The sequence below is a fragment of the Oncorhynchus nerka genome, linkage group LG15 (assembly GCF_034236695.1).
Source record: "Oncorhynchus nerka isolate Pitt River linkage group LG15, Oner_Uvic_2.0, whole genome shotgun sequence".
Lineage (NCBI taxonomy): Eukaryota > Metazoa > Chordata > Actinopteri > Salmoniformes > Salmonidae > Oncorhynchus > Oncorhynchus nerka.
Window position 1 is genome coordinate 64,101,440 of NC_088410.1, and position 22,959 is coordinate 64,124,398.

At 45.6% G+C, this 22,959-nt stretch overlaps 1 protein-coding gene and 1 pseudogene across 1 annotated transcript; one reads left to right on the top strand and one right to left on the bottom strand.

The window, feature by feature from the left end:
* Positions 1–7,339: 7,339 nt before the first annotated feature.
* LOC115143111 (class E basic helix-loop-helix protein 40-like) lies at positions 7,340–11,358 on the top strand. Its single transcript, XM_029683204.2, has 5 exons — positions 7,340–7,773; positions 7,911–7,974; positions 8,330–8,437; positions 8,792–8,915; positions 9,360–11,358. Exons 1-5 carry the CDS (start codon positions 7,700–7,702, stop codon positions 10,265–10,267), a joined length of 1,278 nt encoding a protein of 425 aa, XP_029539064.1. The 5' UTR covers positions 7,340–7,699; the 3' UTR covers positions 10,268–11,358.
* An 8,730-nt stretch (positions 11,359–20,088) lies between these two features.
* The window catches only part of LOC115143112 (tubulin monoglycylase TTLL3-like), an 11,472-nt pseudogene continuing 8,601 nt past the window's right edge, over positions 20,089–22,959 (bottom strand).

The window sequence follows — 22,959 nt, forward strand, 5'->3', positions numbered from 1 at the left end:
TTCAAACAAAAATTGTCCAGGCCACTGAATCACAGATTGTACAATATTGGGTGGCTATATACACTGAACAAAAATATAAACGCAACAGGTCAAGTGTTGGTCCCATGTTTCGTGAGCTGAAATAAAAGATCCCAGAAATGTTCCATACACACAAAATTCTCTCAAATTTTGTGCACAAATGTGTTTACGTCCCTGTTATTGAGCCTTTTTCCTTTCCAAGATAATCCATCCGCCTGAAAGGAGTGCCATTTTAAAAAGCTGATTAAACAACATGATCATTACACAGGTGAACCTTGTGCTGGGGACAATAAAAGGCCACTGTAAAATGTGCAGTTCTGTCACACAACACAATACTAGACGTCTCAAGTTTTGAGGGAGCATGTAATTGGCATGCTGACTGCAGGAATATCAACCAGAGCTGTTGTCAGAGATTGTAATGTTAATTTCTCTAACTTAACCTGCCTCCAACGTTGTTTTTTATTTTATTTGGCAATACGTCCAACTGGCCTCACAACCGCAGACCATGTGTATGGCGTTGTATGGTCGAGCGGTTTGCTGATGTCAACTTTGTGAACAGAGTACCCCATGGTGGCAGTGGGGTTATGATACGGTCAGGCATAAACTACGGACAACGAACACAATTTTATTTTAACGATAGCAATTTGAATAGGCTGGGATGGGCTATAGGACAATAGGCAAGCAGCTTGGTGAGAAGGCAACAACTGTTGGCGCAATTATTAGAAAATGGAAGAAGTTCAAGATGACGGTCAATCACCCTCGGTCTGGGGCTCCATACAATATCTCACCTCGTGGGGCATCAATGATCATGAGGAAGGTGAGGGATCAGCCCAGAACTACACGGCAGGACCTGGTCAATGACCTGAAGAGAGCTGGGACCACAGTCTCAAGGAAAACCATTAGTAACACACTACGCCGTCATGGATTAAAATCCTGCAGCGCACACAAGGTCCCCCTGCTCAAGCCAGCGCATGTCCAGGCCCGTCTGAAGTTTGCCAATGACCATCTGGATGATCCAGAGGAGGAATGGGAGAAGGTCATGTGGTCTGATGAGACAAAAATAGAGCTTTTTGGTCTAAACTCCACTCGCCGTGTTTGGAGGAAGAAGAAGGATGAGTACAACCCCAAGAGCACCATCCCAACCGTGAAGCATGGAGGTGGAAACATCATGCTTTGGGGATGCTTTTCTGAAAAGGGGACAGGACAACTGCACCGTATTGAGGGGAGGATGGATGGGGCCATGTATTGCGAGATCTTGGCCAACAACCTCCTTCCCTCAGTAAGAGCATTGAAGATGGGTCGTGGCTGGGTCTTCCAGCATGACAACGACCCAAAACACACAGCTAGGGCAACTAAGGAGTGGCTCCGTAAGAAGCATCTCAAGGTCCTGGAGTGGCCTAGCCAGTCTCCAGACCTGAAGCCAATAGAAAATCTTTGGAGGGAGCTGAAAGTCCGTATTGCCCAGCGACAGCCCCGAAACCTGAAGGTCTGAATGGAGGAGTGGGCCAAAATCCCTGCAGCATTGTGTGCAAACCTGGTCAAGAACTACAGGAAACATATGATCTCTGTAATTGCAAACAAAGATTTCTGTACCAAATATTAAGTGCTGCTTTTCTGATGTATCAAATACTTATTTCATGCAATAAAATGCAAATTAATTGCTTAAAAATCATACAAGGTGATTTTCTGGATTTTTGTTTTAGATTCCATCTCTCACAGTTGAAGTGTACCTATGATATAAATTACAGACCTCTACATGCTTTGTAAGTAGGAACATCTGCAAAATCGGCAGTGTATCAACTACTTGTTCTCCCCACTGTATATGACCAATATACCACGGCTAAGGGCTGTTTTTAGCACGACAAAACGTGGAGTGCCTGGATACAGCCGTTAGCTGTGGTATTTTGACCATATACCACAAACCCCTGCGATGCCTTATTGCTATAAACTGGTTAGCACTGTAATTAGAACAGTAAACAGTCTTATTTTTTCATACCCGTGGTACATGGTCTGATATATCACGGCTTTCAGACAATCAGCATTCAGGGCTCGAACAGGGTTTATAAATCTAAATGAATCCCCTTTGCGCATGTGCATAACTATACATAAATCCCAAAGGAGAGTTTGAGTGATGAAAGTTGGACAGAGGATCTCGAAATCTCTGAGGAAGAAACACTTGGATGAAGATAAAAAAATGAATGTTATTTTCTGGCAATTGTGCCATTATTATGTGCCATATGTTAAGACTACAACCTGTATAAATGGCCCATTTGCGAGATTGACTTGTCATTTCAATAGGCATAGGCTACAGACTAAAATCTGGGTTTATGATTGTAATTACATTTTGCCATAATTTGCTTAGCTAAAGGCAGGTAGCCTATGGCCTCTGACAGACCTATATCTAATTTCAGATAGTCTACAGTAGCCTGTAGTTCAAATTAGCAGACTAATTTATGAATGAATAGCAAGGCTATTTTGTAATAAGAAGTGCTTGTGTTTCCCAATAGCCTGCTGGAGTAGGCTACTGAGGATGGTGTCATAATTTAAATCACTGAATTAAATATTAATAATAGAAGTGAATATGCTTGTCAACAAATAGTTTGACCTGTAGCCTAATCTGACTATTGTTACCGTCAATCTAATGTGTTCATAATAACACAAGGCTACCACAACAAACTGAAGTAATAGGCTATTTATTAAATTGGTTTGCTAGGTCTCGGTAGGCTACACAAGTGGCACAAATTGATTTGCAATGACTCCAGGGATATTGTTCCACATAAAAACAACCACGTGTGTCACACCCTGATCTGTTTCACTTGTCTTTGTGCTTGTCTCCATCCCTCTCCAGGTGTCACCCATCTTCCCCATTGTCCCCTGTGTTCTGTTTGTCTTTTGCCAGTTATTCTTGTCTTGTCAAGCCTACCAGCGTGTTTTTCGTACTTCTGTTTCCTTGAGCCTGTTTTCTCGTTTTCCCGGTTTTGATCATTCTGCCTGCCCTGACCCTGAGCCTGCCTGCCGTTCTGTACCTTTTGCCACTGCCCTGGATTACGGACCTCTGCCGGACCCTGAGCCTGCCTGCCACTCTGTACCTTACGGACTCTGCCCTGGACTACGGACCTCTGCCTGACCCTGAGCCTGCCTGCCACTCTGTACCTTACGGACTCTGCCCTGGACTACGGACCTCTGCCTGACCCTGAGCCTGCCTGCCACTCTGTACCTTACGGACCCTGCCCTGGACTACGGACCTCTGCCTGACCCTGCCTGCCACTCTGTACCTTACGGACTCTGCCCTGGACTACGGACCTCTGCCTGACCCTGCCTGCCACTCTGTACCTTACGGACTCTGCCCTGGACTACGGACCTCTGCCTGACCCTGAGCCTGCCTGCCACTCTGTACCTTACGGACTCTGCCCTGGACTACCGACCCCTGTCCTTTGCCTGCCCCCTGTTTATATAATAAAGTCCATTATTCAAACTGTCTGCATCTGGGTCTTTTCCTGAGCCGAGAGAACGCGAGGGAGTTCCATAACTTCCATTTCAAATTTCCTCTCGGGCTGACCCCAAGACCCAAGAACTGACCATGCACAAAGCCCTTTGCTTGATACCATTTTCTTTTAGCAGTCAACATTAGAATGCAGTTTAAACCACCTCTGAGTGAATTTATGTAATTCACTCTAGTGCACCAAAAGTAATTTTCCAGTGCTTTGTCTCCATTATTTATTTAGTTTTAGCGTATTATTATTATTATGTTTTATGGAAATAGGTGTCTCCATAATGACAATCTTTATAGCCCACCTACAACTAGTAAAAAGTTGTCACAACCGTGCACGCGTGCTGCTCTCTCTCTCTCAATTCAATTTAAGGGGCTTTATTGGCATGGGAAACATTACATTTACATTTAAGTCATTTAGCAGACGCTCTTATCCAGAGCGACTTACAAATTGGTGCTTTCACCTTATGACATCCAGTGGAACAGCCACTTTACAATAGTGCATCTAGGTCTTTTAAGGGGGGGGAGAAGGATTACTTTATCCTATCCTAGGTATTCCTTAAAGAGGTGGGGTTTCAGGTGTCTCCGGAAGGTGGTGATTGACTCCGCTGTCCTGGCGTCGTGAGGGAGTTTGTTCCACCATTGGGGGGCCAGAGCAGCGAACAGTTTTGACTGGGCTGAGCGGGAACTGTACTTCCTCAGTGGTAGGGAGGCGAGCAGGCCAGAGGTGGATGAACGCAGTGCCCTTGTTTGGGTGTAGGGCCTGATCAGAGCCTGGAGGTACTGAGGTGCCGTTCCCCTCACAGCTCCGTAGGCAAGCACCATGGTCTTGTAGCGGATGCGAGCTTCAACTGGAAGCCAGTGGAGAGAGCGGAGGAGCGGGGTGACGTGAGAGAACTTGGGAAGGTTGAACACCAGACGGGCTGCGGCGTTCTGGATGAGTTGTAGGGGTTTAATGGCACAGGCAGGGAGCCCAGCCAACAGCGAGTTGCAGTAATCCAGACGGGAGATGACAAGTGCCTGGATTAGGACCTGCGCCGCTTCCTGTGTGAGGCAGGGTCGTACTCTGCGGATGTTGTAGAGCATGAACCTACAGGAACGGGCCACCGCCTTGATGTTATTTGAGAACGACAGGGTGTTGTCCAGGATCACGCCAAGGTTCTTAGCGCTCTGGGACGAGGACACAATGGAGTTGTCAACCGTGATGGCGAGATCATGGAACGGGCAGTCCTTCCCCGGGAGGAAGAGCAGCTCCGTCTTGCCGAGGTTCAGCTTGAGGTGATGATCCGTCATCCACACTGATATGTCTGCCAGACATGCAGAGATGCGATTCGCCACCTGGTCGTCAGAAGGGGGAAAGGAGAAGATTAATTGTGTGTCGTCTGCATAGCAATGACGCGAGATGTCATCTGGAGAGAGAGGGGAGAAAGAGGTCAGAGCACAGGGTAGGGCAGTGTGAGCAGAACCAGCGGTGTCGTTTGACTTAGCAAACGAGGATCGGATGTCGTCGACCTTCTTTTCAAAATGGTTGACGAAGTCATCTGCAGAGAGGGAGGAGGGGGGGGGGGAGGAGGATTCAAGAGGGAGGAGAAGGTGGCAAAGAGCTTCCTAGGGTTAGAGGCAGATGCTTGGAATTTAGAGTGGTAGAAAGTGGCTTTAGCAGCAGAGACAGAGGAGGAAAATGTAGAGAGGAGGGAGTGAAAGGATGCCAGGTCCGCAGGGAGGCGAGTTTTCCTCCATTTCCGCTCGGCTGCCCGGGGGCCCTGTTTACATTGCCAAAGCAAGTGAAATAGATAATAAACACTTGGCTCCCAAGTGGCGCAGCGGTCTAAGGCACTGCATCTCAGCGCAAGAGGTGTCACTACAGTCCCTGGTTTGAATCCAGGCTGTATCACATCCCGGCTGTGATTGGGTATCCCATAGGATGGCGCACAATTGGCCCAGCATCATCCAGGGTAGGCCGTCATTGTAAATAAGAATTTGTTCTTTAACTGACTTGCCTAGTTAAGTAATAAAGGTTACATTTTTTTATTGTCAAATAAACAATAAAAAATGTAACATTACACTTCCAAAAGAATAAAGACATTTCAAATATACAGTGTTGTAATGATGTGCAAATAGGTGTATTTGTAAATAAACATAAAGGTTGTATTTACAATTGTGTTCTTCACTGGTTGCCCTTTTCTTGTGGCAACAGGTCACAAATCTTACTGAGATTGCACACTGTGGTATTTCACCCAATAGATATCTCTCTGGCTCCTCTCCCTCATGTCTCAGTCAATAACTGTAGTGCTCTCTCTACACACACACAAACACCTCTGGCCCTCCCCACCAGTCACTCACTCAGCAACAGCATGCGGCACTACCTGACAGTCAGTAGCAGGTTACAGTGAAATACATACGTTTAAAAGAAAATGCCAAGGCGGCCGTGGTGCAACTTAGAAATAACCCAAAAACCTGCAACATCGTTTTCAAAGTAGCCCAATTGCGGGAAAACTGCGAACATGGCAAAACTGACCATATGTGGTCTCGAGCACGGAATCTTCTCGAGTACTAGGCCTTAAAAACTGCTGGCAAGTAAATCATATTTGCTCGGGCACATTATTTAATTATAAATCTGATTCTTTCACATGGGGGGAGATGTGGGAAGCTAAAAGGCTAGCTTGCTTGCTGTTTTTAACGCTGCTAGTGGAGTAGCCTACAGCAAATGAGTTGTAAATGGTAGCCATGTGCTGAATGTGCCCTGAGCGCACAGGGGCGGGTGGGGCCATGAGATCAATTTGACAATGACAGTGGCACACTTGATAACAAAGCAGACAGTCTTCAGACACATTTCCAGTCTGAACTAGCAGATGGTTCTGATGGTGCAAAATAACATTATGGCCCTTCACACTTGTTGAAACCAAAGCGATTAGTCTGGTTGTCTCTAAGCAATGAGATCTCTTATAAAAATAAATGTCTCAAGCAGGTGCACCTTTTTTTCAACAAGGTCCTCCTAATGCAAAACAAAATAAAATAAAATATCAGAGGTTTTCAATTATACTATGTGCTTGAAGGATAATTGATAATTTACAAAAAATATTACATTGAATTATAATGTTAAATTGTGGGCCTATGAATCTATGGATTCATTCCAAGTTAACCAATAATAATAGGGCTAGCCTACATTTCCAACATTTGACATTGTGGCATCACATGCACTTTTACTCAGTTTTTACGCACATTCTCTTTTCAATGATAGGGCCTATCTTGCATTTTCAATTAATATTTTCAGCCAATGCGTTTATATGGTGAAATAACTTAATATTAGCCGTACATTACTATTTTTAAGACATTGTGCTACACAAGGTAAATGGCAAGCCCCCTATTTAAAACCCTATGCCATAGGTATATTAACTTATCACAGTGAAGAGGTACAAGTTAGAGTATAATAATTTAATAATGCATTGTAATTGTGAATTATTTATTTTTATAAAGTTATGGCTAAATTGTGTTGTGTATGACACAACAGGTGGATGATATAGCCTAAATAAACGGATTGGGATAAGATATTATCACATTTAAACCCCCCAATATTTGCAAAGTTATTCCCATATCAATATTATTATTATTGCCATGATGTCTTGTCAGTAGTGGAACCTGCTGAGCATTATTGGAGAGATGCGTAGCTCTGTGTTGTGTGAAGCTACTAGCCTGGCTATATTAGCCAGGTACACTGGACGCGGGATTCAGCCCTCCGGTGTGACGTGGCGCCGACGTCCGCCCCCAGATCCTCATTATCAGTAGAAAATGGGCAGTCCGAGAAGACAAGCGCCGTCCAAAACGTGAGACTCATGTGACAGAGATAGGTCATTGCGAGCGAGAGTCAGGGGTTTATTTAACACGTAGCTCTGTCCTCCCCCACTTTCCCAACGCGCAACCAAGACTAGTGCATCTGCGGGACTCCCTCTTGACTGACTACGTGGAGATCTCCGGGACACTGCTCCCATTATGCGATAAATAATCATAACAACAACAATGCAAATGTAAAATAGATTACTTATCTCTACAAATTGGAGGAAATACTTAAATATTTCTGTGAAAAATTTCAAGGACTATATACTTTCATTCAATTTCATTTGCGTTCTTGAGTGAAAACATTGGGGGGAAAAGCTTGCCCTTTCCTGCGTCATTTGGAGTAGCTTAAAGAGAATGGAAATGGAAAGGATTCCAAGTGCGCAACCCACCCCCAAGCACCAGCAGGCTGAGCTATCTGACATGCAAGGGTAAGTTGCTGATGATTCTTCTTGTGCCCTATGCCATGCTTGCCCAATTTATAGTGGCATACATTCGCGTCTCCTGACATTGAGTGCGCAACCTCACCAAACCCACATCTCATTGACTGTCTTCTGGTTTTCATTAGGATGGATTTCCCTATGTATGTATACAAATCCCGTCGGGGAATGAAACGAGGAGATGATAGCAAGGTTGGTTGATATTTTATATATTTTTTTTATAGAAACAATATTGGTGTTTATTCACTAAATTAACTGTTTGTAAATATGATTACAATAGAATAATATTATGATTATATACAATGCTATATGAATGCACCAATTTGTAAGTCGCTCTGGATAAGAGCGTCTGCTAAATGACTTAAATGTCTTAAATGCTATTGAAACATTGATGTATTTAGATCAATTAGTTGGCCTGATCATTCCGATCATGTGGTGACCTATTTTCCCATATGATGTAATCCTTGGAGTCCATGTTACTGTTCACAGTGCTGCTCGTCAAACTGCTGAGGTTGTTATTTAACCTCAGTATCACTCCTGCCTTTAGGAAACCTACAAACTGCCTCACCGACTAATCGAGAAGAAAAGGCGTGACAGGATAAACGAGTGCATCGCTCAGTTGAAAGATTTATTGCCCGAGCACCTGAAACTTACAGTAAGTTCCTATTTATCTTGAAGTAGCACATTACTAAAGCGCGATCAAGTGGTTGCTTGGTGGTACTTCAGGTTAAGGTGACAGCCTGACTAACAGGTGAGATCTGTAAAGGAATTGAAAATTAAATAATGAATGTGAATACTTAAACAAATGGCATCTTTGAGATGTTAACTAAAATGGAACACATTTCCTCTGATTTGTATTTTTTTATAGATTAAAGAATGTAATATTACACATTCAAATGTAGCATTTGAGTAGATCTTGATTGTTGTTGAGAAAGTTTGTGTGCGTGTGTGTGTTAGTAATCCATAAGAGATGAGCCCGTGCTGAAAGTAGTGTGTGTTCTTCCCATAGACTCTTGGCCATCTGGAGAAGGCTGTGGTTTTGGAGCTCACGCTTAAGCATGTGAAAGCTCTAACCACTCTACTGGAAAACCAGCAGCAGAAAATCCTCAGTCTGCAGAATGGCATGCAAATCGGTGAGCAAACACACACACACACACACACACACACACACACACACACACACACACACACACACACACACACACACACACAATAAGATGATTATGCAGAAGCGCATACAAATCAGTGAATTTAAATATAGCTTGTGGTCTCTTGCCTTGGCTAGCTTCAATTTGGATGCAGACCACATCCTCACTAATTTTCAAATGCAGCACAGTGCATTGCTCATCTACTGCATTATATATAACATAATAATAGAATAAGGAACTGAGTCAGAATAACTGCTAAGTTTAGTTTGGATGTGGTTGCGTGGAAGGGGATTTTATACCCATATTAAGGTATATTACTTACAAGAATCATGTAAATACGATGAAAGTAGTTTGGTAGTTTCCATAATATTGAATTGTGGTAGATCTGTGTTTGACAGCGTTTGTGGTGTTGTCCATTCCTGCCTACAGAGCAGTCCTCTCCCAGCCAGGAGAACAGTGAGGAGATCTTCCGCTCAGGCTTCCATGTCTGTGCCAAGGAGGTGCTGCAATACCTGGTCAACCAGGAGGGTCACGGTGACCTTACACCCTCCCACATGGTCAACCACCTGCACAAGGTGGCCACTGAGGTCCTCCAGGGTCCTCCCCGTAGCCCCTGCAAACCCCGGTCTGAAGAGACCACCATCCACTACCAACATCATCAGGCCCACAGGGAGAAGCCTGCAGGCCAGCCCCCCAAGCCCAGTGAAGGCCATGGGAAGAACTGCGTTCCCGTCATCCAGCGGAGGTATGCCCATGCGGGTGGCGAGCAGAGCGGCAGCGATACAGACACAGACAGCGGCTATGGTGGCGAGCAGGTTGAGCATCTGGCGTTGCATGCAGGGTACTACGGCCAGGAGAGACAGCTGAAGAGGGCGCTGGGAGAAAAGAGGGCGTCATTTTGCATTACGCAGGAAGATGAGGCGTGCCACAAACGCAGCCGGGTCGAGTCATCCGAGGACGAGTCTCTCTCAGGCGGAGAGTCATCCTCATCCTCCTCCAGCGGCCACGGCAGCTACATGAGCGCCTACTCCCCTCACCAGGCCCAACCTCATCCCCTTTGCATGCCCTTCTACCTCATCCCCCCCTCTGCCGCCGCCTATCTGCCCATGCTGGAGAAGTGCTGGTACTCAGGGGCCATGCCCATGATTTACCCTGGCCTGGGAGGCTCCGCGCAGGGCATGCCTAGTGACAGGCATGCCCCCTCTCCCTCGATCATGATGTCCCCCAGGGGGCGCTCTCCCTCTCCCCCTACCGTAGCCCAAAGCCCCATGGACTCCCCAGCCTTCCTCCAAGTGTTAAAGCAGGTACTTCCCATGAACTTGGAAACCAAAGACTGAGAGACCACTGAGCACTTACACAGAAAAGTGTTATTGAACATAGACTACTATGCTGAGAGGATACATGGAGGAGAACATGACCAGACAGTCAGATCACCCACCACCACCCCTCTCCCCTCATCCCAGAAGTCAGAAGGCAGAAGGGAGACAGATAGAGCGCATGCAGAAGGTCTGGTCCCAGATCGTTGAGGCATAATCCACAGCTGCAAACAGAAAAAGAGAATAAAAGAAAGAGGGAATGTGTGGATGGAAGACGGCTCAAACAGTTTCCTAATCCTCTCTGAATGTTTGACTTTATACCCCCACCAGAGTGCTGAGTGCAACATTGACCCCACTGATCTGGATACACACACACACACGGTTGAATGTATAAATGTAAAAAAGTGGCAGTCCCGTAGATGTTGAGGTTTCTACATGCTGTGGACACTGACAGGGCTCAGCTGTACACACACCGTCCTTGTAAACCATGTCACACCAAATGTCAATAGTCACCATTTACCCAAAGGTTGCTGTCTATTTATCTTAGGTCACCATTGCCATCACTGACAATGCGCTTTGCCCCATTCCCTATGACAACAACAAACATCCTGAGTGAAATAATTTCCCTACTGTATGGAGTTAGTGAGGTCATCATGTGACCATGTCAAGTTGGGAATTCACTGACAGTTTAGAGGGACTTTTTGTAATTATTGTTTATACTTCTTGTACATCTCTATTTTTGATACGTGTCCTAGCGCTCGAACCAGAGAGAAAGGTTGGACAGTCGTTTTACCGCATAATAACTCATGTACATACTGTAGCCCTGCGCTGACCCTGATCTGCAATCTGACTCTGCTCAAGTCAAACCTGGAGTTTATCATCCTGTTGCCTTTTACTTGTGAAACACTGATAAAAGAAAAAATCAGATGTTTATGAAATGTATTTGGGAGTTGGCGAGAAGTGAATGTATATGTTTTAGCAGAAGATTAGTTTTCTATAGAAAGAGGTACTTTGATATTTTGGGACCTACCAGAAAGATGTTTGATGTACATATTTTGTCTATAAATGTTGACATACATTATATAAGTGCATTAATAAAGTATTTTATCTGCTTGGTTAGTCATGAGTGAGTAGAGTGCATGTTGTGGTGAAATGTATATTCTGGGATCGAGTTCTGCCACAAACACAACCACTGGGGAGAGTTGCTGCAGTCTCCCTGCTTGTCTTGCCCGGCTGGTCATAAGGAGAGACACACTGCTATGGGTGTTCTCTCTGCTTCTGACACACATAAATAAACACACATACAGATACCGTGGTGGTCCCTCAACAATCAGTAAGCTCCAAAGGCCATTTTTTATATTTATCTGGAAGTCATTTGGATGCAGAAGCACAATAATAATACGATAATGTAAGTGATACAAAATACTGAGCTAAATTATGTTGCAAAAAGAAATTGGGAAATTATATTATTTTATAGTAATACAATTGCTTAGAGAAAGAGATTTTGTTTAACCAGCAATATTGTTATTCTCTCAAAAAGATGGGGGTTTAAAGAGATTGGAGAACACATTGGGAAGGATCTTAGACCATTCCTCCCATACAGTATCTTTCCAGATCCTAGATATCCTTCTACTGCGCTTATGGACTGCCCTCTTCAATTCAAACTACAGGTTTTCAATGGGGTTCATGTCTAGAGACTGAGATGGCCACGGCAAAATGTTGATGTTGTGGTCAATCATTTCTTTGTGGATTTTGATGTGTGCTTGGGGTTTATTGTCTTGCTGGAAAATCCACTTGTGGGGAAGTTTCTGCCTCCTGGCAGATGTAACCACGTTTTTGGCTCAAATATCCTGGTAGATAGTTATAATCATAATGTTATCACTTCATAGTACAGTCTATATAGTTTATGTACAACAAATAATTGGGCATTGGATCAAAGATCCTGGTGCAATGATGATTAATAATAAACTGGGATCAAGGTTTAAAGAACCGGTGTACATTTAAGTCAAAGCTGTTGAGTTTAACAACCATCTCAGGCTGATCAATATTGTTCAGTAGGAGAAGATCAATGTGGGAGCACATAATAGACCGACACAAAGTAAATGCCAGCAGACACGTCATTTTTACAGCTACCTATGATTTCGATCACACAAGGCTGTCACATGTGCTGCCACACTGCTGTCCCTGGGTAGCGCTGAGCTGTGATTGGTGAGTTGATGGGACCAGGAAGGGAGAGATGCTCTGCAGTCAGGTGTACATGAGCATGGTCACTGCTCTTCATGACACACACACCAACCTTCTCTCATATATGTTTACAAATACAGCTAATTTAAAATGACTAATAGAAAGCCTCTGATAGAAGGCCACTGATAAGCTAGGTTTCCATCCAATTGGTGTCAGATTTTCATGCAAATATTTAAACATCCTCATTAAAACAATATGCTCATTTTCCCAAGAGAGCTGTGTTTCCATCAAATTGACTTGTTGCAGATAAAAGGCTGTGCGTGATGACATAGTGCACATAAAAATAACTTTTTCAGTTAAATTCCCATGTACCAAATAAAAAATACATTTTCAATTCTACTGATGGTTTTCTCACAACAAATGTTGCATTAATAGCGAATGTGCCCACTCTGGTATTGCCATGTGCACTCTAGCCAACAGCTTGCAGTAGATAGCCTACCGTGCAGGTAGGCCTATAGCCTAAACTATGAGATTATTATGGACAAAAGAGTGAGAATGTTTTTGATTTGTCAAACGGCAGCCAAGCATCGATCATTATGTCACAATAATAAGACCCTCAATATTTATTAGAAAGGAGCATCAAGCTCATCACCTTGCACTTTCACTACCCTGTGACGATCGTAATGTATTTCATCTGTAGCCTCATAAACGGCATGTTTTCCCGGAGTCGTAGTGGGAGGATCACATGTCATTGCGTGACTCCAAGTTTACTTCGATACGATTGTTACTATATCAATATGTGCATATAAAAGCATTTTCACCGACGTCTCACATGATTCATTTTACCAACACAAAAAGATTCCACCTTGTCTGTCGTATTTTGTTTTGTTGACAATTGGAAAGTTTACCGACAAAATGTGCTGTTTCCATCAGGCCTGTCGTGACATTTTTTATCCAACGTACTTTACTGGCCTACAATGTTTGGATGGATAACTGGTTATAGACACTATTGACTCCACTGTTATCCAGTGGAGAACCTCAGCCCTGTGGGGGCCCCTGCTGGTAAAATAAGGAACCCAAACCTCATTGATATGATAAAAGAATGACCTCAGCAAAACATAGAAATGGTTGAGGCAGTAGTTAAGGCAAATATTTATTTTAAAAAAGCAATCATTTCATACTTCCAAAACAATGTTTTGCTTATGGGTCAATACACATACTTAGATTTTCCCTCATTGTCCTGCTAGTGGGGGTTTGGTAAAAGATTCTGGCTGGGTTTGGGGCTTATCTTTAACTCCAGCCCCTGGATGTATTTCGTAGATCTGTTGTATTGGCCGATGTCGTTGTTACAGTTAAGCAGATTCACAGCGTCTGGTTTCCCGTAGAGTTCCCCTAGTTTGGCTTTGGGGACTGTCATCATGTGACTCTGCCATTGGCCACATTCTGTCCCACGTAGCCCAGAGCAAAGGATTTCTTGTATTTTTTGTTGTCGTATAAATCAGATCAAAGCTAATTTTATTAGTCACATACACGTGTTTAGCAGATGTTATTGCGGGTGTAGCGTAATGCTTGTGTTTCTAGTGCCGACAATGCAGTAATATCTAACGAGTATTATAAACTGGGTGGTTCGAGCCCTGAATGCTGATGGGTTGACAGCTGTGGTATAACAGAATGTATACCACGCGTATGACAAAACATATATATTTACTGCTCTAATTATGTTGGTAACCAGTTTATAATAGCAATAATGCACCTCAGAGGTTTGTGGTATATGGCCAATATACCACGGCTAACAGCTGTATCCAGGCACTCTGCTTTGCGTCGTTCATATACCACACCCCCTCGTGCGTTATTGCTTAAATATCTAACAACTGTACAACATATACCCAATACACACAAATCTAAGTAAAGGAATGGAATTAAGAATATATAAATATATGGACGAGCAATGCCAGAGCGGCATAGACTAATATACAGTAGAATAGAATAGAATAGAATACAGTATATACATATGAGAAGAGTAATGTAATGTAAAATATGTAAACATTATTAAAGTGTCTAGTGTTCCATTTACTAAAGTGGCCAGTGATTTCAAGTCAATGTATATAGGTAGCAGCCTGTAACGTGCTACTGATGGCTATTTAACAGTCTGATGGCCTTGAGATAGAAGCTGTTTTCAGTTTCTCGATCCCAACTTTGATGGACCTGTACTGACCTCACCTTCTGGATGATAGCAGGGTGAACAGACAGTGGCTTGGGTGGTTGTTGTCCTTGATGATCTTTTTGGCCTTCCTGTGACATCAGGTGCTGTAGGTGTCCTGGAGGGCAGGTAGTTTGCCCCCGATGATGCGTTGCGCAGACCGCACAACCCCCTGGAGAGCCCTGTGGTTGCGGGTGGTGCAGTTGCCATACCAGGCTGTGATACAGACTGACAGGATGCTCCCAATTGTGCATCTGTAAAAATTTGTGAGGGTTTTAGGTGCCAAGCCAAATTTCATCAGCCTCCTGAGGTTGAAGAGGCATCGTTGCGTCTTCTTCACAACACTGCGTGGGTGGACCATTTCAGTTTGTCAGTGATGTGTACGCCGGGGAACTTGAATCTTTCCACCTTCTCCACTGTGGTCCCGTCGATGTGGATAGGAGGGTGCTCTCTCTGCTGTTTCCTGAAGTCCACGATCATCTCCTTTATATTGTTGATGTCTTACTCACGTCTGACCAAACACCTGTTGTAGGAAACAGAGGCAACACACAGGGCCCAGACCCGCCTGGCCACGGAGCACTCAACAAACAGGTGGTATATGTTTTCAGTGTCAGTGCATCCGTGGGGGTAGCTCTCTGTACATGCTATGTGCTGTCTATACATGAATTCCCTAGTGGGGAGGAAACCATGAACAGCCATCCATGTAATGTCTTTCTGTTTGTTTGTGATGCGGTGCGGAATTATGTTTCACCATACCTGCTGCGGTCTACGGCTGAAATGGCGCTTAGGTGGGCGATGATGTCCTTGAACATCCAGCATGCCAGCCCAGCCGTGGGCAGACATGTCCTGAACCCCAAATATCTCCACGTCTTGTGCACTGGTGGAGGGTCCCAGCACAGTGTTCTCGATGGTGCTGAGTCCGAGGGTTCTGAGGATGGGGGTGGCAAAGTACCATTCAACGTGGCTGGCTTTCCTGACTGTTTTGCGGATGTTGGTGACCAAGTTGGATAGTCTCTGTGCCCTAATGATGTTAAGGATGTCTGTGACCCCCTTCCCCATGTTCTCAAATGCTTTGTACAGGGTGCTGCGCTTGAGTCGTTACATCTCGCTCCCCCAAAGGTGAACATCATGCATTCTATCTTCTTCCTGGTTGCGCTGTCTGGGGGAACACCCTGCCTAGGTACAGGAGAATGGGGAGAATGTTTGCCTTCAAGACCAGGATCATTCTGAGGGACCATGCGTTCCATTAGCTTCTGTTGGATGTGGCAGATGGTCTCCTCTTAGCTGACGGAGCCACCTCCATCCCTCTGGAAGGTGACCACAAGCAGCTTGATGGTCTATGTTTTGATAGGGAACGAGGTAGGGAGAGTCTCATGCCAGTCCTGTGACAGGTACAGTTCTGTCTCAGCCTCCAGTATTTATGCTGCAGTAGATTATGTGTCGGGGGGCTAGGGTCAGTTTGTTATATCTGGAGTACTTCTCCTGTCCTATCCAGTGTCCTCTGTGAATTTAAGTATGCTCTCTCTAATTCTCTCTTTCTCTCTTTCTTTCTCTCTCTCGGAGGACCTGAGCCCTAGGACCATGCCTCAGGACTACCTGGCATGATGACTCCTTGCTGTCCCCAGTCCACCTGGCCGTGCTGCTGCTACAGTTTCAACTGTTCTGCCTGTGATTATTATTATTTGACCATGCTGGTCATTTATGAACATTTGAACATCTTGGCCATGTTCTGTTATAATCTCCACCCGGCACAGCCAGAAGAGGACTGGCCACCCCACATAGCCTGGTTCCTCTATAGGTTTCTTCCTAGGTTTTGGCCTTTCTAGGGAGTTTTTCCTAGCCACCGTGCTTCTACACCTGCATTGCTTGCTGTTTGGGGTTTTAGGCTGGGTTTCTATACAGCACTTTGAGATATCAGCTGATGTACGAAGGGCTATATAAATACATTTGATTTCATTTTTGAGTTCACTCCCCTGTTGACAAGGGCACCAGTGGTTGCACAGTAGTCGTCCACTACTTTTGTTGCTGAGGCGATGGAGCAACTATCTGGGCCAATGTTGGTGATGTCGTCCATGTATGCCGCCACTTTAAGCCTCTCCCCCCGTATTTGGTAGCCAGGGATTCCTGGTGTTGACCTGATCTTCTGGAGAAGAGGCTCTAGGTAGAATATATACCCCAGAGAGGCTAAGGGGCAGCCTTGGTGTATGCCGGATCAGATGAGGAATGGGTCTGTGATGGTGTTGTTTACCAGAACCTGCTTGTGATGTTCTGGTAGCAGTGGATGAGATGTTGAGGGAAGTTCATCTTGGTTAGCACCATCTGCAGGATGCCATGGCTAACCCTGTCAAAAGCTTTCTCATGGTCTAGAATGAGAAGGATGGAAACACACTAAACGTATCTGGTAAAGTGTTGTGAAATGTAATACTTTATAAATTGTATATACAGTGCATTCAGAAAGTACTCAGACCCCTTGACTTTTTCCACCCATTTACTCTTTTGTTACGTTAGTCTTATTCTAAAATGGATACCACAAAAAATTCCCCATCAATCTACACACAATACCGCATAATGAAAGACTGAAATATCACAGGTTGGATGAGAGAGGTCTCTCCAGAGATGTTCAATCAGGTTCAAGTCTGGCTGGGCCACTCAAGAACTTTCAGAGACTTGCCCCGAAGCCACTCTTGCATTGTCTTGGCTGTGCGCTTAGGGTCGTTGTCCTGTTGGAAGGTGAACCTTCGCCCCAGTCTGAGATCCTGAGCGCTCTGGAGCAGGTTTTCATTAAGGATCTCTCTGTAGTTTGCTCTGTTCATATTTCCCTCGATCCTGACTAAGTCTCCCAGTCCCTAATGCTGAAAAACATCCCCACAGCAAGATGCTACCGCCACTATGCTTCACTGTAGAGATTGTGCCAGGTTTCCTCCAGATGTGACGCTTGGCATTCAGGCCAGAGTTCAATCTTGGTTTCTTCAGACCATAGTCTGAGAGTCTTTAGGTGCCATTTGGCAAACTTCAAGCAGGCTGTCAAGCTTTTGGTTTTACTCATTTATTGCCACCAGGGCCCGCCGGTGTAAATGCTAACTTGACTGTACACTGTAATGTTACCGCATGATTGTAGCAGGTTCACTAACGCGTTGGACTAATGATTACACCCACTATCAGCTAGATGCAGGCAAGTGTGTGTAAGGCGGTATCAGTCTGTCCCATGTGTCATTGTCTGTGACATCAAATTTGTTTCTCGACCTGTGGTCACCTAACAAACTCTGCTTAAAGTGAGCTGAATTTGAACAAGCTTGTTGAGTAAAATTACAAATTCATGTTTGTTCAAAACCAAACCCATCATTATCATATTTCCCAGCATACTCTATTGGGGTTGATTTTCAAAATTGTTTGTTTCAATACTTGTGTTTCAATACTGTTTCAATACTTTTTGCATGTACATTGATTGGTTGATTAATCTTATGCTACACAAACATAAATAACATAACATTTCTAAACTAATCCAATCTGTTAGTTGTTGGACTTGGAATGGAAATACTGGCATCTTGTGTGGAAGTGTGAAAAGCATGTTTGCAATTGACTGAAAAGAAAGGTACCAAGGCTAGTGGATAGAAATGCCAAGACCTGTGAACAATTAAGAATTACACAAATGACCTGCCGGAGGCCCTCATCCAAATCTGCAGTGAAATGATCAGACTTTGACCCTGACAACACACTAGGAACAGAAGGACTTTCCTCTAATGACTGTTCATCGTTGCCTCCCCACTAGGGAATCCATCTATAGATGGCACATACAGAGAACTGCACCCAAGGAGGCACTCAAGCTAAACACAAGTACCAACTGTTGGTGAGTGCTCCGAGGCCAGGCGGGTCTGGACCCTATTTGTTCTCTCAGTCCTCCAGCACCAGACCCCTTCTTTCTCTCCATCTCTCCCCCCCTTCACCAGGGTTTCCCAAAAATCGGTCCTGGGTGAACGTTTTTGTTATTTTTCTAGGCAAGTCAGTTAAGAACAAATTAATATTTACAATGACGGCCTACCCCAGCCAAACCCAGACGATGCTGGACCAATTGTGCGCCACTCTATGGGACTCCCAATCACAGCTGGATGTGATGCAGCATGGATTCAAACCAGATACTTCCGTGACGCCTCTTGCACTGAGATGCAATGTCTACGACCACTGCACCACTCGGGAGCCCTACTGTAGCACTACACAGCTCATTCAAATAATCAAAGCTTGATGGTGAGTTGGTTATTTAAATCAGCTGTGTAGTGCTAGAGCAAAAACCAAAATGTGCACCCGGGGGCGGACGACTCTACAACGTGTGTCAAACTCATTCCATGGAGGCCCGGGTTTTCGCTCCATCCTTGTCCTCGATTGATGAATTAAGGTCACTCATTAGTAAGGAACTCCCCCCACCTGATTGTCTAGGTCTTAATTGAAAGGTAGAACCAAAAACCTGCAGACACTTGGCCCTCGAGGGAAGGAGTTTTGACACCCCCGCTCTACACCTATCCCTCTCACAGAACCAGGAACCTCCACTGACCCCTGGGTCTAGGGCTCCCTTGTGTGCCTGCTTGCCCCTCAGGTTGTCCTTCCTCCCCTCTACAGACCCATATCCTGACCCAGCACCTGCAGCAGCCCCAGTTCTAATCCAGATCCCGGGTTCCAATCCCAGCACTAGACCAACAGTCAAGATGTGGAGGAGGGACCAGACCTTCAACAGGAGCGAGTAAGCCACAGGGGAGTCCTACCATTGACCTCTGGGGCTCTCTTGTGGGCCTGCTTGCTCCGCAGGTTGTCCTTCCTCTTGTCTACAGACACAGATCCTGACCCAGCACCTGCAGCAGCCCCACTTCTCATTTCCCGGTTACTGTTTTTCCCGTTCCCCAGTCCCAGCACCAACCCCTGGCCTCCAGTCCTGGCCCCAGCACAGTTCCCAGTTTTCAGTCACAGCACCAACCCCTCTGGCAACACTGGACACAGCAGCAGCCACCACAATGCTCACCCCATCCAACCGCTGCCATCCCATCCCAACTCAGACCTCACACCTTCCCCAATAACAAGACACAGACAGACTGCCAACCACTCCACCAGACCAACCACTCAAGAATGAAAAATAAATAAAACGTAGACAGGCAATATCTACATTCAGCATTCAGACAGGCAATTTTTACATTCAGCAACCAACAAAAGTTGTGATTTCTTTTGTAATCTCCTTTTTTTCCCTTGTGTATTTTTGAGTTAACTGTTTGGTTTCTTAGGATATTTTAAACTTTTCATTTGAATGTCATTGGAATTATGTATGATTTATGCATAACCAAATACAATTACCAATACAGGATGAACCCAGTTAACAAAAACTCATCCTTAGGATCACTGGTAGTGATCTCTGCAGGCGGTCCTGTATGTGTAGTCTAACACTGAATACAAGACACATTAACTTCACAGATGGAAAGTCTTTATTTCATGTTCTATTTCATTTTACTTTCAAGACAAATAAAATTCTAAAAGTGAGTAAGTAACACATGATGACAGTTCAAGAGATCGTTTCCCCCCCCTGCAAAGCCCCGTCTGTCAAGTACATTATGACGTTACCCATAGATGCTAAGCCAAAGTCAGTTTTGTGTTTTCCCTTATGTTTCAGATAAGGATTTACATCAAGAGGATTTGGGTCCTCCACCGGCGCAGTCTCCTTTATAGGTGGCCATAGCCTACCTGTGGAAGTGGGGGAGGAACTGGTGTATGCGGAGGCCAGGGTCGGAGGCCAGAGTTGGGCCCAGATAAGGGTTCTGTCAGTGGGCTGGGGCGCAGGCCAAAGACCTCCAGGGCTGGGATAGGGCCGTAGAGGGTGGGCAGGCTCCGGGTTGGAGCCTTGCGTGGGGGTCCCAGGGAGGACTGGGGGAGGAAGGGCCGGGCGGTGCAGGGTCCTGGGGCAGGCCTGGGTTGGGGGTTAGGGTGAAAGGGGTGGGTGTCACCCCCTAAAATGCCACAGGGAGTGCTAAGGGAGTGGGACAGAGTCCTGGGAACCAGGCGGAGAGGCCAATTTCTGCTCAGACTCATCCCCAGGCAACGAGCCCCCTTCTGGTGCTCGCTGTGGAGAGCCAGAGGGCGCTCTGTTGCCATTCTCTGAGACAACCTCAGAGTAGGGGAGGTGTGCTGGCACCCCAGAGCTCCACCCTCTTCATCTCTTTTGTGGAACCTATTCCCCCTTAACCTTGATTGGTTCTCTTTGCCTGAGGGGCGGCGGCATGGGGATGGTCTATGACTGGAGGGTTTGTCCTCTGTTTCTGAGGCTGATTGGTTGGTGCGGGTGTGAATGTGTGTGGTGAGAGGGGGGTCAAGGATGACACGGATTCTATGTGGGGGCAGTCGGGGTCGTCTTAGTGGGGCTCCCTCCACCAGCAGGTTAACTCCCATGTACTGAGGGACTTCAACTGTAGCCTGGGAGAATGAGGAAACGAGATATGTTCACACACTCCTGATGGGGCCTGGGTATTATTCATGCCTCATAGTACCTGGGAATGCTTTGTATAGTCTGCATAGACTCCATCATATGTGATCATCAAGCTTGTGTCTGGATGAAAATATTTGGAGGGAGTTGAAAGTCTGTGTTGCCCAGCAACAGCCCCAAAACATCACTGCTCTAGTGGAGATCTTCATGGAGGAATGGGCCAAAATACCAGCAACAGTGTGTGAATACCTTGTTAAGACTTACAGAAAATGTTTGACCTCTGTCATTGCCAACAAAGGGTATATAACAAAGTCTTGAGATAAACTTTTGTTATTGACCAAATACTTATTTTCCACCATAATTTGCAAATAAATTCATAAAAAATCCTACAATGTGATTTTCTGGATTTTTTTTCTCATTTTGTCTGTCATAGTTGAAGTGTACCTATGATGAAAATTACAGGCCTCTATCATCTTTTTAAGTGGGAGAACTTGCACAATTGGTGCCTGACTAAATACTTTTTTGCCCCACTGTATACCCTTGGCCTCACCTGTTTGTAGATGAGCTGAAAGCCCCCTGTATAGGCACCAGGGTCTGCCCGTCGGTCCAGCACCACCTTGAGGGTATCCAGCTGCACGGCGGGGCAGAGGCGGGCGGTGACTGCCGTGGAGGGAGCCATCGTGGGGCTGGCATTGATCTCCAGTAGCCAGGGCCTCAGGTCCCGACCCAGCATGAAGTCTGCCCCGTAGAGCTCAAAGCTGCCCCTGCGCCCCTCCACCAGGTCCTGGGCCGTCTGGAGGGCGTGGACCACTGCCCGCTGCATCCCAGGCACCACCAGCGCCCCCCACGATGCCCCCTGGCCCTGGGCATGCAGGAAGGCCCGGAACTGGGAGCACGACCACATGTTGTCCTTGGGCACCTCCGGGTGGCGCCATTGAGACGGCTGGAAATGCTTCTGAATGGAGTTGTTGCACAGGTGGACCGAGCTAATGGAGGTGAAGAGAGAAAGAGAGAGATGGACAGAATGGACTATTGATTTTTTTGGTATTACTGCTCTAGAATACCTCTTGATAAAGGAAAACTGATGTGGATCAGGTAAATAAGCAAGTTATCTCTCTCTCTCTCTCTCTCTCTCTCTCTCTCTCTCTCTCACCCCCTCCTCCTCTTCTCTCTTACCTAGCCAGGGTTTGTGTGGAGTAGGGTTGGGTGGAGAAGCGCAGGTAGCACTCGCGGTAGAACCACACGGTCAGGGGGTTCCAGTCTGTGACCAGGAACCACTGGCGCAGGTCAAACTTGGTGGCATAGACCAACAGGGGGCGCTCCAGGTACTTCTGCACCACCCACTTACTGTCCTTGATTAGGGATGGGTCACTGTCCACCAGCCTCAGGATATCCTCGAGGCGATTCATACACATTATACCTGGAGGGGAGTGGGAGGAGAGAGAGGGTGATTGAGAGGGAGGGAGAAAGGGGGGCCGAGACAAAAAGAGAATGGCATATAAGATAGGAAAGAGGGGCAACAACAACGAGAGGGAAAGAGAGGAGTACAAGGAAAGAAAGCAGGGGGATGAGGGTGTAGGGGTAGACATTAATAAGATATGAAAGAGAAAGAGTTACAAAAACACATGAACATTAAAATACACAGCAAATCCTATGACACACACCCAACCTGCCCCACGCATCATATCAACTTGTCCCTCAGACACACACACACAGAGCCAGCCACAGACACACACACACACACACACACACACACACACACACACACACACACACACACACACGGGGGTATTTGAACCAAATACCTTAGTAGAGTGCTACTATGTACCTATGGGTTAGCTGAACAAAGACAATGAAGCTATGAATGACTAACAA

Excerpts from the sequence above, each read along its gene's own strand:
- LOC115143111 (XM_029683204.2), top strand. The coding sequence starts at position 7,700 with ATGGAAATGGAAAGGATTCCAAGTGCGCAACCCACCCCCAAGCACCAG. Across the intron at positions 7,975-8,329 it reads AACGAGGAGATGATAGCAAG|GAAACCTACAAACTGCCTCA; the intron begins GTTGGTTGATAT and ends TCCTGCCTTTAG. Across the intron at positions 8,916-9,359 it reads GCAGAATGGCATGCAAATCG|AGCAGTCCTCTCCCAGCCAG; the intron begins GTGAGCAAACAC and ends TCCTGCCTACAG.